Raw genomic sequence first — 16690 nt, forward strand, 5'->3', positions numbered from 1 at the left:
AACAAAAGGTACCCAAATTGGAAAAGAATAAGTAAAATTATCACTATTTGCAGCAGACATAATCCTATATACAGGAGACCCTAAAGATTCTACAAGAAAACTCCTGGAACTAATAGAAGATTTTAGCAGTGTTACAGGATAAATCAGTTGGGTTCCTCTGCACTAACAAAGACTACTCTGAAAAAGAAATCAAGGAAACAATATCATTTATAGTAGCCCCCAAATCAATAAAATACCTAGGGATTAACCTAACCAGGGATATAAAGGACTTATACAACGAGAATTATAAAACACTGCTACAGAAGACTAAAAGAGACCTACAAAAAGGGAAAGACATCTTGTGCTCATGAATAGGAAGGCTTAATATAGTGAAAATGTCAATATTACCTAGAGTGATCTACAGATTTAGTGCAACCCCGATACAAATCCCAACAACATTGTTTACTGAAATGGAAAAACTAACGATCAACTTCATATGGAAAGGAAAGAAACCCTGAATAGTTAAAGTAATATTGTAGAAAAAGAACAAAGCAGGAGGTCTTACACTCCCTAATATCAAAACATACTATATAGCTACTGTAATCAAAACAACCTGGTACTGGTTCAACGACAGACAAATAGACCAGTGGAGCAGAATTGAGAGCTCAGAACTAAACCCAAACACCTATGGACAACTGATTTTTGACAAGGGGTCAAAGTCCATCCAGTGGGGTAGAGACAGTCTGTTTAATAAATGGTGCAGGCAAAATTGGATATCAACCTGCAGAAAATTGAAACAGGACCTATAGTTCACATCAAACACAAAAAAATAACTCAAAATGGATCAAAGACCTAAATGCCAAACCTAAAACCATAAAATTCCCGGAAGAAAATAGAGGGAGAAAACTATGGGACCTAATCTTCTGTAAAAATAGGTAACAAGCCCTACGACAAATGCATTAATAGAAGAAGACAAAATAAAGAAACTGGATCTTATAAAAATTATAATCTGCTCATCAAAAGAGTAAAGAGAATCTACCAACTGTGAAAAATTTTTTAGAAGCAACATATCAGATGAGGGTCTAATCTCCAAAATTTATAGAAAACTTCAACAACTCACCACCACCACCGCCAACAAAAAAAACCACCTCATTATAAAATGGGCAAAGGACACGAACAGAAGCTTCACCAAAGAAGAAATCCAAGCAGCCAATAAACACATGAAAAGATGCCCAACATCATCAGGCATTAAAAAAAAAAACAAAAAACAAGCCCATTGCCACTGAGTCGATTCCAATGGACAGAGTAGAACTGCCCCACAGGGTATCCAAGGAGCACCTACCTGGTGGATTCGAACTGCTGACCTTTTGGTTAGCAGCCGTAGCTCTTAACCACTATGCCACCAGCAATTAGGGAGATGCAAATCAAAACTATAATAACATACCATCTCACTCCTACTAAAATGGTACTGATTAAAAAATAGAAAACAACAAATGTTGGTGAGGATGTGGGAGACTGGAACCTTCATTCATTGCTGGTGGGACTGTAAAATGGTACAACCACTATGTAAAACAGTCTGGTGCTTCCTTAAAAGACTAGAAATAGAGCTACCTTATGATCCAGCAATCCCACTCCTAGGAATATACCCTAGAGACCTAAAACTGCTGACACAATCAGATACATGCACTCCTATGTTCACTGCAGCTTTATTCACAATAGCAAAACGATGGAAACAACTGAAGTGCCCATCAACAGATGAATGGATAAGCAAATTGTGGTACATACACACAATGGAATACTATGCAACCATAAAGAACAATGATGAATCCATGTAACATATGATAACATGGATGGACCTGGAAGGCATAACGCTAAGTGAAATAAGTCAAGCATATAAGAACAAATATTGTACGATTCCTCTTTTACAACAATACAAGAACAGATAAATATAGAGAGACCAATATTCATTCATGGTTGGGGGGTGCAGATAAGTACACTTTAGAACTTAAAGACTTGTTACTTTTGTAGATGGGAAAACAAAATCCAAAGACTTAGGGCTTCACTGTCACCTCTTAAACCAGAGGAGGGATTAATATTACAAAGAAGCATTGATTCTTCCCACCACACTCCTGCAGGCCAGCGTACTGTCCCTTAGACCACATACTATCCCATCACATTTATATTTACCAGAGATTTTAAGACTCTTACCCACTTATCTCACACTGTTTTGCTTTATCTCCTAATGGTTATGCAGAAGATAAATGAAGTTCTTGGAATCAGAGTAAACATGAACTTTATTAAAAAGCAGAACTAGGATTTATTCATGAGATAGTATGATAATCAATTACATTTATCACTTGAAGTTATAAATTGGAGCACAGGATATGAAGATGACATGTATCTTTCATAGGGGGTATATTTTTTACTGAGAGAAATGGTGTCCAAGTTTTGAATTCTTAGGAGTAAAGTGTACCATTTGTTAATACCACCAGCAAAAAGACCCTTTTAATTAACCTGTCTCCTAATCTTAGTGTTACGAAAGGTTTAAAGCCACATTTTCTTTATAAACTTGTGTTCATTAATGTAATAGAATATATGTCAGTAATTCATATAATTAAGAAGTCATCTTTCTCTCTTTTCATCTCCCTGAAAAAGAGTAGTGTTCTATAAAAATAAAACAGAGCATATTAATTCTAACAGAATTGGAGATCCATTGATTGTTCTAAATTTTCCTTATCTCTTTTTAAAAGTAAGCATTTGGAGAGTCTATTTTTGCTAAACACTTTCAACAAACACATCAAGACAATCTTACCATACCATCTACAATTTTAAAAGCTACCCCTATCCATTATGCATGTTCACTTTTACGGTTCACCTCCTCAGAGTAAGGGCTTAAACATTTCTACCATGGCAATAGTGACAGATTGGAAAAGCCAGATGTTACAGTTTGGCAGTCAGTCTGCCAGTTTAAGCCCCATCAAGCTAGACCAAAACAGAGAATCCTCAACTCACACAACCTGCATACGAGGCAGTATGTCTTCTGTGAAACATTCTACAAGGAATATGATTCCTATAAAGATACTCATCAACATTTGAAAAAATATTATTTGTAAAACAAAAACAAAATAACCTCAACAGTAGGACTCAAGAAGAACTGGTCTTCTGATCAATTTCTAGTGACCTGGGCAGACAGGAAGACCCAGGTTTAGTTCTTTGCTCAGATACTAGCCGGGTGAACCTAGGCACCTTTCGTAACCTCTCTGGACCTAAATTATCCTTTTGTGTGTGTGTGAAATGAGAAGATTTGAGATGACATTTAAGTTCACTTCCAAATATATAATTATGCATATCTTATCCACAGTGGTTACTAGTCACTCCTTGGAAACCCTGTGGGGTAGTTCTACTCTGTCCTGTAGGGTTGCTATGAGTCGGAATTGACTCGAAAGCAGTGGGTTTGGTTTTTATTTTTGTTTGTTTTACTAGGTGATAATGATATTTGTAAGCACTGTGGAGTTCACAAAGCACTCTCACTACAACCATCTCATTTGATCTTCATAACTGATTTTCTAAGTCTAGTTGAACAGTTATTAATACTTATTTTTCCCAACAAGTGTGCTGCTTTTGATATCCAGCAGGATTCACTAAGAGACAATAGCATTTAAGCATCATCCAGAAAGATTTAGCTTTCAAGAGCCAGAGGAGAAAGCTATAAAAAATTTCTCCCTACAGTGTGGTTCCTCAACATGAACCCTTCAAAGGCTTACTCCTAAAAGAAATATTTTTTAAAAGAAAGAAAAAAAGTCACTCTATGCGCCTCTGTTGATGCAGTCCCCAACTGAGAAAATCGTATGTTGATTTCAGTTTCTAAATAAAATGCAATTGGCACTCAGTAAATATATTTTGAGTGAAGATAAGTTTATTCAAGCTATTTGAAATTTAAAAGCTCACTGGGGTTAGGTAAAATTGGGTTTTTGTATTTTCGGAGCTTATCTTTACAAAATACTTTTATACAGAAAAATAAGACCCTCCTGACTATAAAGAAATATACTGAATCGAGAATGCAATTCTGAGATCTCTGGTATCTTGTCAGCTCTTTCACTTCACGAAGACATTTGTTCTTACAAATATGTCTCAGACTTTACAGTTAATAAAACACAACAGACATAATCCTATTTCATCTTTGCAAAAAAAACTGTGATGCTGGTAAGGTCTGAAAAGTTTGTCCCAACCAACTCCCAATTATTCTTCATGTCAGAGATCAAGAAATTTCCTAGATAACTGAAATCCACAAGTTACCTAAAAGGTTCATTGTAGCCATTATATCTAACCTCTTTCTGACCTCTTTCCTCATCAAAATTATTATGAGACATGAAAAACAGAAATATTACACTATTTTTGTTTATCCACTTTCCTTCTTTGCCTTCCTCCCTCCACCCTTCCAAGCACACCCACACCTCTCTTGGAAGTGCAAAGAATCAGGAAAATAATCAAAAGATATGGGGAAACAAAAAGGAAAGAGGAGAAGCAAGATGCCTGAATAATGTAATCAGGTAATTACCAGTTGCTTGTACAATATCATAAGTAATTAACTCTATATTTGAAACAGAGCATACTATAAAAATGTGAAAACATTTTATCAGTATGAATTACTATTCATAACAACGGTTTTGTATCTCCATTATAATCCATCGTGAGGACTCTGAAACAATGAGAAGCGTAATAAGACATGCTCTTGTATTGATGTAAGTATATTATATTCTTTTCATTGAAGTTTAATAATTTACATGCAGCATATGAAATAATTCTCAAACCTAATACTTAACTAACCAGAATCACTCTTTCCCTGTCCATGTAAAAAAGGCAGAGTCTGACGCATAATCTAGCATCAGGATAGTCTATTTATAACACCTGGTACTATATTCTTTTGGGATACGTGCTTTTTTCACTATTCAATGTCCCAAAGGCTCTCAGAGTGCTAAGTCATTTTCTTTCAAGTTTCCCTTTCCCAGTTTGGAATATTACCTTCAAATATGTTTGGAGGTTGAAATAATTTTAATTTCCCCTCCAAAAAGAGGAAAACTACATCTTCCATCAGCTTATTAACCGTCTGACCTTTGCAAAAACATGAGTTATTGAATATATGTGTAATGAAAAGTAATTTCCATGTTGTAGTTAGACCCTAACAATTTTGTAATGTGTATAATTTTGAATAGAAATGAAACACTCTCTAAGCATGACAGTGAGTCGATTAAGAAAAGAGAAAAGTATTCACAATGCCATTATATGCTCATAAATAATATTTAGCTAATACCTTACAAGTTCACAGCTATAGCTCACAAAACCAAATTAACATTTTCTACCTCAAAGGAATTCAAAGGTCTTAAATATGAGTGTCCAAAGTGATGTGACACGAGACACCAACTTTAGCTCTGTTTGATATTATTTATTTAATCCATAGAAAATCAAGACAATGATCCTGTCTGTCATTACAACCTTATGGCAGCTAACTAAAGAATTTGGAAAACAAATCTCATTCCACTTCTCTACCCCCAGATTCCTCTCTTCACACTTTATGTATATGAGTGTCTCCAACAGCAACTGAGGAAGTGGGATGGTGATAAATAAGCTCTTAACACATTCTAAAACAAACAGATCAATCAATAAGTTTATAAATATGGTAGCCTTTCACTTAAATAGAAATATGAAAAGGGCAAAAAGCTTTCACGACTTTTCCACTTTTCTACTATTAAACTTTCTAATAATTACTAAGACCACTTTTTATTTCAATGAGGAAATATAATTATTGAGATATACTTACTTAGAATAAAATCCAAACTTACTCATATTGACATTATGCATGTTTCACCTTTAACCGAGATCATACAGTAGCAAAAAGAAAAGAAAAAAGACCCTGGGACTGTTTCAACCCTTTAAAAAAATAATCTAAACCAATATAAAACTACTGTAATGTTTTACATTTCTCAGACACTATTTGTCTTAGAAACTATCATAAAAGGAATATCACTCTATCAAACTAAGTATGTCACAAATAGATTGTACTATAAGTTTAAAATCACTTCTGTTGGAATCTTTGAACGCCACCTTTGATACTTCTATGAGAAGGCATTTTCTGAGGCATAATCATAAACTAAAACTGACACAATTAATTTAAGGCTGCCACAATACAATGAGTAAACCCAAAGATGGAACTTACCTTATTATAAGTAAATGGAAAATTGCAGGCACTTTTCACCTTGCAGCTATCTAGCATAATGGATTAGAAATGAATAAAACATTTTTCAGACCAGTGAGAGAACTGCATACCCGGACTTGGCTTTCTTCACTGAATACCGGCAAGAGAGGCTGTTCACCTCGCGGTGATAGCAACAGCCTCTTGGCAGACAGCACTTGCTGCTCGGCCTCTGAACTGCAGCAACTCAGAATGAAAGTAAGAGGAACCCGTGATGTTTAAATACCATTGCTTCAGATTCACAGGATACGACTCAACTCTTTCTCAAACCAGTAGGAGTAGAGTTTCCCATCTCAAAACTGCTAGCACAGATTACATAACAAACAACCTAATTTCAGGTGCTAAAGTGTTAACAAACTAAATATTAAAAATTTCACCTGCTAAAGGAAACAAGCTTTTTTAGTAGTGAACCTTTTTCTCATGGCACAAGTCGCAAATATGGAACTGAGAATAATAACACAGCACGGAAAAACTATTCTGCTTGCTCTCTGCAGTGCATTAATTAAATGCTATTAAAGGTATGTGAACTTGCCAACATCTCCCTGACAGACATATAAAGAAGAGACACACTATAACGTTCACATCAGTGCAAAAGCTATTCGTAGAATAAACTTCTATTTTAACACAGGAGAATGGCCAATTCTACATAACATAAAAAAAAATCTCCTTCACTAAGTACAGAAAGGAAGTAGATCTTGGTGGTTTGCTATTGACGGTTCCCACAGAAACCCTGTCCTATGCTGTCATTACCTTGTGACAGCCCACCTCTGCCTACCTCTACAATGCAGAGCCTCCTTTATCTGTTTTGTGAACATTTCTAAAGGAACATGACTAATGACGCAACTCCTGTAGTAAATGTGACAATATTCTCTGCTTTCTCTGTCATCCCCCAGCCCTTAACTCTGAGTTGTATTAAGCTTGATCACATATTCCATTATTATATTTGGATACCTCAGTGAACAAATAGTTAAAGACTTAGCTCTTTGGAGAAAAATCTACTGCATAAATTCAATCGTCATCACCATCATCAAGGAAAAAAAAGATGAAAGACACACATGTCAGTAATAGTAAGCAGACTGAAACCATCTACAGCAGGATTGTCTAAGACAAATATAACATGAGCTACATGTGTAAGTTAAAATTTTTTAGTAATCACATTAAAAAGTAAAAAGAAACACGCAACATTAATTTAATATTTGCCATAATATATCTAAAATATTATCATTTCAATATGTAATAAAAATAAAAATTATTAATTAAATATTTTCCATTTTGTACTAGTCTTGGATATGCATTTTACATGTACAGCACATCTCAATTTGAACTAGTCATATTTCAAGTGCTCAATAGCCACACATAGCTAGTAGCTACCATACCGGACAGCACAGGTCTAGAGTTTGAGGTTTCTTCTCAGTCTTCAGGTTGCAGTTCAAATGTTCCCTATTCGGAGAGGTCTTCCCTGACCACCTTAAATGAAATGACCTTTCCCAATAATCTTCCATTTCATGGTTTTATTTATTTCCTTCATAGCAGATAGAAGTCTGAAATTTTCTTCTTTATTCATTTATTTGTTTACAATTTGTAGCCCCTTAAAATAATGTAAGAAACCAGAAGGCAGGAATCTTGTTCTATTCAATATTTTACCTCTAGTCCCTGGCACAATGACCAGTACATAACAGAACGCAGTAAACATCATTTAATAAATGAATAAATAAAATGTAGAGTTCATGCTATGGTTTGGCAAATAACAGCATGCTATAGAATAATGAACCATCACCTGTCTGTCAGTTGTCTTACTGTGTGTGTGGTGGCCTGTATGTTGCTATGATGCTGGAAACTACGCCCCTGGTATTTCAAATACCAGCAGGGTCACTCATGGTGGGCAAGTTTCTGCAGAGCTTCCAGACTAAGACAGACTAGGAAGAAAGGCCTGGTGATCTACTTGCAAAAATTAGTCAATAAAAACCTTGTGTATCAAAAAAAAACATCGTCCATCTCTCTTGCTTTGGACATGTCATTGGGAGGGATCAGTGCTAGAGGAAGACCTCATACTTGGTGAAGTGGAGAGTCAACAAGGGTGTGGGAGACCCTTGGTGAGATGGCCACAAAAAACACAAGTACAGACTTGAACATTTTGGTGATTGTGAGGAGGATGCAGGACCAGGCAACATTTTCGTTCTGTTTTACTTAAGTTCACGATGAGTCAGAGTTGACTTGATGGCCCCTAAACAACAGTATAAAATAATAGAATACTAAAACATATGCTGTAAAACTGAGTATCTCTCCTGATGTATTATATCACAAAATGTTTAGCAAATGTGTAGGATAACACTTTCCTGAACTGAAAAATTGTCCCCTTTTCAGAATATTAATGATCTTCAATCTATAGTGTGCTTCATTCTCATACACACTATTAAATACAAACAACATACTTGTTTCATTACTCTAAATGCAAAGACTTGGAAAGATATTTCTAAGAAATGCTTTGGTCCCTATGAAATAAATCTGGATACCAATAGGATGTCTATTAATCTCTGAATCACAAAAACATAAAATATTATATATAAGATATCCCTAGGAGACATTGGATATATTTGCCTGACCAGCATACGTTTCCTCCTTCTGGTATTAGCACGTGATTTTTATTTGGCAAATTACCCATCTCTCCCTCTCAATCCATATGATTTGAGTCAGGCAGACTTGGCCCCAAAAGTGGGCATGGACCCGGCTTGACCAATCAATGTATTCTACTTATAGAGCCAAAGTGATAGGTTCAAGGATGGGCTTGTGACCCAAGCTGGTCCAGAGAGACCCAATGCTTCCACTTTTGTTGATATTGGGAAAGAGGTTGTTCAACTTGTAGAATGTAAGCCTGGAACTGTTGGTTGTCGTAATTGCTACCATATGAGGTGAGGTGGCCTGAAAATGAAGCCAACCAAGAGAAAAACCAAGCCAAACATGTGAAAGGCAGATTCCTGATAACATTGTTATAGTTTCTAGATCCAAACATGCATTAAGTCACATCTGCCCTCTGATGCAATGATGGATGTACTGAAATGTTCACTGCATTGTCTGTAACAGTGAAAATCTGGAAACATCACAGTAGAACATGAATGGCAAGAGGGTGAAATAAATAATATGTTAACCATACTAATGAATAGTATGTATGTACTTACTAAGGAATACTATGTATGTACCTATTAAAAAGAACCAGCTTAACAGCAAAGACACAAGAAAAATATTAGCTCAAGAGACAGAAAGGGCCACATAAACCACAGACTCCATCAGCCTGAGACCAGAAGAACTAGATGGTGCCCTGCTACCACCAATGATCACCGACGGGGAGCACAACAGACAGTCCCTGATGGACCAGGAGAAAAATAGGGTGCAAAACTCAAATTCTAATAAAAAGACCATACTTAATGGTCTGACTGAGACTGGGGGGACCACGGAAGACATGCCGCCAGACTCTTCGTTAGCCCAGAACTAAAACCATTCCTGAAGTCAAGTCTTCAGATAAAGATTAGACTGGACTATGAGACATAAAATGATATTCGTGAAGTGAGTGCTTCTTAGCTCAAGTAGATACATGAGACTAAATGGGCAGCTCCTGTCCAGATGTGAGATGAGAAGGCAAAAGGGGACAGGAGCTGGTTGAATGATCATGGGAAATTGGGGATGGAAATGAGGAATGTGCTGTCACATTATAGGGAGAGCAGCTAGAGTCACATAGCAATGTGTGTATAAATTTTTGTATGAGAAACTGACTTGAACTGTAAACTTTCACTTAAAGCACAATAATAATAAGAAAAAGAATAAAGGATATTCCAGAAATGTCAATTGTTCTACCCTGGGATTCTCAAATGATGTTCCATGGTGACATTTTCATTGTTCCATGAAGAAAAAATAAAGATTATGTACACACACACACAAACAGCTTACATAAATGCATGGACATGCAAGTCTCCCTAAAAGATGTAGAAATGTTGCATAAAAATACTTTATCCCAGTTATGAGTACATGAATTCATATGTGAAAATTCATAGAAAAGAATCTGGAAGGCTTCACATCAATTGTGGACAGGTGGTTACCACTAGGAATGAGATTTGAAGTAAGGGAGTAATAGGAGGTTGAAGAGAGAGCCAATCATTTTGCTCAGTTCATTAAGTATTGCCTAAATCTTATAAAATAAAAATGAATTCATGCAATCCTTATATAACTTTAAAAGAACATACAGTTTTTAAAACAAAATTATAATTTATCATTTTATATTTCTATACTTTGCTACATTGTACTCACTCTAAGTGGACTACTATTTTTGCTAAATAATGTAACAGAAATGAAAGTAATCTTCTCTGCCCTGACCTCTCCATCCTTTCCCACCCCCAATTTATGTATTCTCTGCTTTTCCAATGTGACTAAAGGATATGCCAAGATAGAGGCAGGCAGGAGAGAGAGAAACAGAGAGACAGAAAGCTACATAAAATCTCCAATGTATCTTCTAAAATCGGCCAAGGTCTTTAATTGTTTTTTTCCCTTTGGTCTCCTTCAAGCGTTTTTATTTCAACTGTCAACACATCAATAGCTTAATGTTTATAATATCTGCCTTATATTGATATAAAATCTTAGATTAGAATAGGTAAAGCTCCTTATTATGAGCTCACTGAAAAATTTCTGGTCTCTTAATTGGGCACAAAAATTACTTTCCTAATTAACTGAAAAACTCATTCGTCTACGCCAAGAAATTTGGAAGAGAGCTACTTGGCCAACCGACTGGAAGAGATCCATATTTGTTGTGCCCATTCCAAAGAAAGGTGACCCAAAAGAACGTGGAAATGATCAAACAATATCATTAATATCACACACACAAGTAAAATCTTGCTGAAGATAATTCCAAAGCAGTTGCAGCAGTACATTGACAGCGAACTGCCAGAAATTCAAGCCGGATTCAGAAGAGGATGTGGAATGAGGGATATCATTGCTGATGTTGGATGGATCTTGGCTGAAAGTAAAAAATACCAAAAAGATGTTTGCCTGTGTTTTATCGACTATGTAAAGACATTCGACTATGTGGATTATAACAAATTATGGATAATATTGCAAGGAATGGGAATTCCAGAACACTTAATTGTGCTCATGCAAAACCTGTACATAGACCAAGAGGCAGTCGTTAGAACAGAACAAGGGGATACTGAGTAGTTTAAAATCAGAAAAGGTGTACGTCAAGGTTGTAGCCTTTCACCATACTTATTCAATCTGTATGCTGAGCAAATAATCTGAGAAGTCAGACTATATGAAGAAGAACACGGCTTCAGGATTGGAGGAAGACGCATTAACAAGCTGTGATATGCACATGACACAACCTTGCTTGCTGAAAGTGAAGAGGACTTAAAGCACTTACTGATGGAGATCAAAGACTACAGCCTTCAGTATGGATTCACCTCAACATAAAGAAAAAAAAAAAATCCTCACAAGTGGACCAATGAGCAAGATTATGATAAATGGAGAAAAGACTGAAGTTGTCAAAGATTTCGTTTGACTTGGATCAACAATTAACACCCATGGAAGCAGCAGCCAAGAAATCAAACAACGTATTACGTTGGACAAATCTGCCTCAAAAGACTCTCTTTAAAGTGTTCAAAAGCAAAGACGCCACCTTGAGGAGTAAGATATCTGACCCAAGCCATGGTACTTTCAGTCACCTCATATGCATGCAAAAGCTGGACCATGAATAAGGAAGATCGAAGAATTGATGCCTTTGAATTATGGTGTTGGAGAAGAATATTGAATACACCATGGACTGCCAGAAGAATGAACAAATCTGTCTTGGAGGAAGTACAGCTAGAATGCTCCTCAGAAGGGAGGATGGTGAGTCTTCATCTAACTTATTTTGGACATGTTATGAGTAGAGACCAGTCCGTCCCTGGAGGAGTACATCATGCTTGGTAAAGTAGAGGGTCAGCGAAAAAGAGGAAGACCCTGAAGGTGAGAGATTGACACAGTGGCTACAACAATGGACTCAAACCTAGCAATGATTATGAGAATGGCACAGGACCAGGCAGTGTTTAGCTCTGTTGTACATAGGGTCACTACAAGTCAGAACCAATCTGACAGCATCTAACAACAACAAAAACATCTTACATATGTTCATAACATCTCATTCTTTTGTCTTTCCCTAGATTTTCACAGTATTTCCTTCTTAAAAATCACAGATCTAAAATACTTAGAGTATGAATCAGGATTCAGAGCCCTTTTGACTTTTCAAATGGCTAAAGAGAAATTGAATTTAATCAGCACTGACAAACTGATTCGAGTACTGCTCTATTTTATTCACTCAAAGCCCACATATCTTAATAACTTAAACCTCCTACATAATCTGTTGACATTCTCCTTGCCTTCTCCTTGCTGCCTCTTAAAATCTTAACATTTTGCCAAATTTGCTTCAGATTTTCTGGAAGAAATAAAACATCACAGATACAATTTAAGCCCCCATATAGCCCTGCCTAACACATTCTCCTTCCTCTCTCACCAAAGGTAACTACTTGCCTGGGTTGGCTTTTATCATTCCTATCCAACCTTTTATAGTTTTATTAGATATGTGTGTATCCATAAACAGCATACTGATTTGCATGCTTTTGAACTTTACAAAAACAGTATTACAGTGTATAGATCCTTTAAAAAATTCTTTTGGAGGGGGGAGCTCTTCATAGTTCATTCTTTTTAACTGCTGAATAACATTCCATTAGAACACTGTACCCCAAAGATAAGCCAAGTATAAAGTGGTCAACTTGAGTTAGTATGAAAGTACGAGATATAGTAAGGCCTTGAACTGACATTTCTATTTTCCCAAATAGATCGCTCATAAATCAATCCTGATTTCTTTAGAAGATTATTAAGAATTAAGGGGAAGTTTACTCATTTGAAAAAAAGAACACTTCCTTGGGAGACAAATTTATTATTATAATCAGTGATCCATTCACATAATGACATTCCTCCACTGACTATAGATGAACATTAAAAAAAAAAAAAGCTAATGGTTCTTAGGAATCATAATAACAAATGGCACATCTTCCTATATCACATTATTAATAATTTAAAAACATTGAACTTAGACATAAGCTCTTGTTCTTTATAGAAATCTCATGGTAAATACATTTGTAAACAAAGCATCCCCCCTTATATCTTTTGGAAATACAGATGTTCACATTACATTTCTCTAAGTGCAGATTATAGCTATATCCTTAAAAAAAAAACAACAGGAGAGATTAAAACATCGTTCACTTATAAGGAAAAAAAGCTCCCAAGCTACAAATAAAGAAGAGTGACCATCAGCATCATGTAATTCCTGAGGAAAGATGAAAGGTACCCACTTCTTGAAGCTATGAGTTAGAGTTCAGCCTTAGTATCACTGTAATCCTCTGGGACTTAACAAACGAAAATGTGTTTCCCGTACTTGGGGATTACAGTGAAGTGGATCTGGAAATGAGAAAATAAGACTGCTACTTAAGAATTAAACTTTGAAATATAAATAGAACAGGTCAAAGTATAGATGAACACAGGCAACTTCAAGTGTCAGAATGATGCAAACTCAAAATGCCTGGAGGAATGCTCATTATCCACAGGTAATGCAGATCAATGTCTTGGACAAGGCAGGGACCACAGTGAACAGGAGGGCACAACTCAAGCCTTATCTAAAGGAGAGGAGACAGTCTCTACTCAGCTCCAGGGAATTGACTAATGTGGGAAGGGGCCCAGGAAGGCCCTATCTCTGGACTTTTCCAAGAGGGGCTAGAGACCTCGGTGAATATTGTTAATTTTTAAAATCTTAGCCTCTACACAATATGAGACAAACAAAAGCATTTAAAGGCCAAAGGCACACCATGACCAGCCAGTCTCAGACCCTTAGTCACGGTAACAACCTGACTGAACATACTGGCTCTACCTACAGAAACAATGTGTCAAACAGGTAAGACATAGGCCAGACAACGACATAGGTAAAACCAGTCTCTGAGACAAGCATAGCCAGTGGCCATCAAAACACTTAGGAAAGGATGCTCTGGGGCTGGTGTCATGTCCCTTTCTATTGTGGACCTTCCTCTCTAATTCCATTAAACCTGTGAGTCTGAGAACCAACTGCTCCTCTGATTCCATACTCGCCAAGCTGCCCTTCTGATTAGTTTGATATTCTGTCTGGCATGCCTTCAGGGAGAACTTGCTTGCACCTTGAGGGACTCAAGGGGCAACTCAGCAGTTATGTGTCACATTATAAATTTATAAACTGGCAGCCTGGTTAGAAATTTGCTCCCCATGTGACCTGCCTACAGCACAAAACAAGCTGGGCAGGAACATGAACCGCCAGCCTCCAGCAGTTTCACTTCGCCTTATAAATGGAAACATCGGCATTCTGATCTTTTACATTAGTTGTATGAGCTTGGTTAATATGAGTCCAGCCCTGAGGGACAGATGCACTCTGAAACGCTAACAAGTATGGTTTCTGGGACCACAAGGCTTTGGGCCAGACTGGATAGAGGCAAATTCAGTAATACAAGACCACCCTGCAAGGTCTCTTGGGAGCTCCAAGTAATTTATCTCACACTCTCACGTACCCTCACTCTACCCCCGTGGCCGTCCCTTCTACAAGATCTTTACCTAGGACTCTGATTACCCAGAAATGACCTAGAAACGGGGAGTTAAGAATTAAGCACAAAGCCCAATGAACACAGCCAGAAAGCTCACAGAAATGGAAAATTTATAATTACTGGTGCTATGGAGTAGATAGAAGCCCTGGTGGCAGAGTGGTTAAGAGTTATGCTGCTAACCAAAAGATCAGCAGTTTGAGTCCACCAGCCGCTCCTTGGAAACCCTATTGGGCAGTTCTATTCTGTCCTATAGGGTGGCTATGAGCCAGGATTGACTCGACAGCAATGGGTTTGGTTTGGTTTTTTGGATGGAGTAGATACTGTGCTATATGCTTGCTATACATAAAACTCCAACCAAACTCATTTAATTCTTACAGCAACTCTGGGAAGTAGGTACCACTTTTGGCAAGTATTCTATTTTACAAAGGAAGAAACAGGCTTAAGGAGGTTAAGTAACTTAACTACATTTACACAACTAATAAGTAGTGGAGTTGAGATTAGAACCTACACCCTATGCTACACTGTCTGTATACTGTATTTCACTCATTATTTTTACCAAGCATGCATTTTGTACTTATATGCCAGGCAATGTTCTAAGCACTTTACCAGTATTAACTCATGTATTCCTCACAACAACCCTATGAGATGGGTACTATAAAATCTCCCTTTTACTGACAAGAAAACTGAGGCAGAGAGAAGTTAGGTGGCATAACCAGAATTCAAACCCAAGCAGCTGGGGTCGAGAGTCCACACTCTCAGTCTCTCTGCTAGTCTACACAGTGTTTTCTAGGAAGAACTGACGAAGATTCCAATTTTAAATATTAATTGTTAGTACTATTGTAAGTAAGATTTTTCCATGAGGATGGATGGAAACAAAAGGAAAAGAAATCTCGTATGTCATATCATCTTCTCTTTATTATATACCAATTAGAAAAACTGCCATTCTTCTGAATTTAAGAACTCTGGATCAAATAACAACAATAAAATACTACAGGCAGGCCTGAAAACAATTATTCTTAAGAGAGATATCCGATGAGGGTAACAAAGTTAATTCTACATCTTTTATTCTCACTATTGCAGAGGAATGATAGGATTATGCTTTATTTCTGCATTTATAAATCCTGGGAGGTAAAGATTGGAATACTTTGGAGAAATCTAAGATGAAGCAAATATTCCAGAATTTACAACATTGTGAAAATGACAATTCTACCCAAAGCAATTTACAAATACAACAGAATCCCGATCCAAATACCAACAGTATTTGTTAAAGAGATGGAAAAACTAATCATTAACTTTATATGGAAAGGGAAGAAGCCCCAGATAAATAAAGCACGATTGGAAAACAAGAATAAAGTAGGAGGACTCGCACTGCCTGACCTCAGGACCTACTATACAACTACCGTGGTCAGAACAGCCTGGTACTGATACAACGACAGACACACTGACCAATGGAACAGAACTGAGAAGCCAGATGTAAATCCATCCACCTACAGTCACTTGATCTTCAACAAGGGCCCAAAGTCCATCAAATGGGGAACAGATGGTCTTTTTAACAAGCGGTACTGACAAAAATGGATGTCCCTCTGCAAAAAATGAAACAGCACCCATACCACATACCATATACAAAAACTAATTCAAAATGGATCAAAGACCTAAATATAAAGCCAAAAACTATAAAGTTCATAGAAGAAAAAATAGAATCAACACTAGAGGCCCTAATACACGGCATTAAAAGGATACAAACCATAAGCAACAACACACAAACTCCAGAAGATAAGCTAGATAACTGGGATCTTCTAAAAATTAAACACTTATGCTCATC

General features: G+C 36.8%; 1 protein-coding gene across 2 annotated transcripts in view; it reads right to left on the reverse strand.

Annotated features, from left to right (window-relative positions):
• MCTP1 (multiple C2 and transmembrane domain containing 1) overlaps positions 1-16690 on the reverse strand; it is a 649898-nt gene that overhangs the window by 410215 nt on the left and 222993 nt on the right. Inside the window, exon 1 of one of the 2 annotated variants that reach the window (XM_023730121.1) lies at positions 6194-6411. The exons of the other annotated variant lie outside the window; for it this stretch is intronic. Within the exon in view, the coding sequence (XP_023585889.1) occupies positions 6194-6250 (57 nt within the window). The 5' untranslated portion in view covers positions 6251-6411. Of the gene's footprint in view, positions 1-6193; positions 6412-16690 lie in introns of those variants that run through there. 2 annotated transcript variants of the gene reach the window in all.

This window comes from Trichechus manatus, unplaced genomic scaffold (genome assembly GCF_000243295.1).
Source record: "Trichechus manatus latirostris isolate Lorelei unplaced genomic scaffold, TriManLat1.0 scaffold00032, whole genome shotgun sequence".
Classification (NCBI taxonomy): Eukaryota; Metazoa; Chordata; class Mammalia; order Sirenia; family Trichechidae; genus Trichechus; species Trichechus manatus.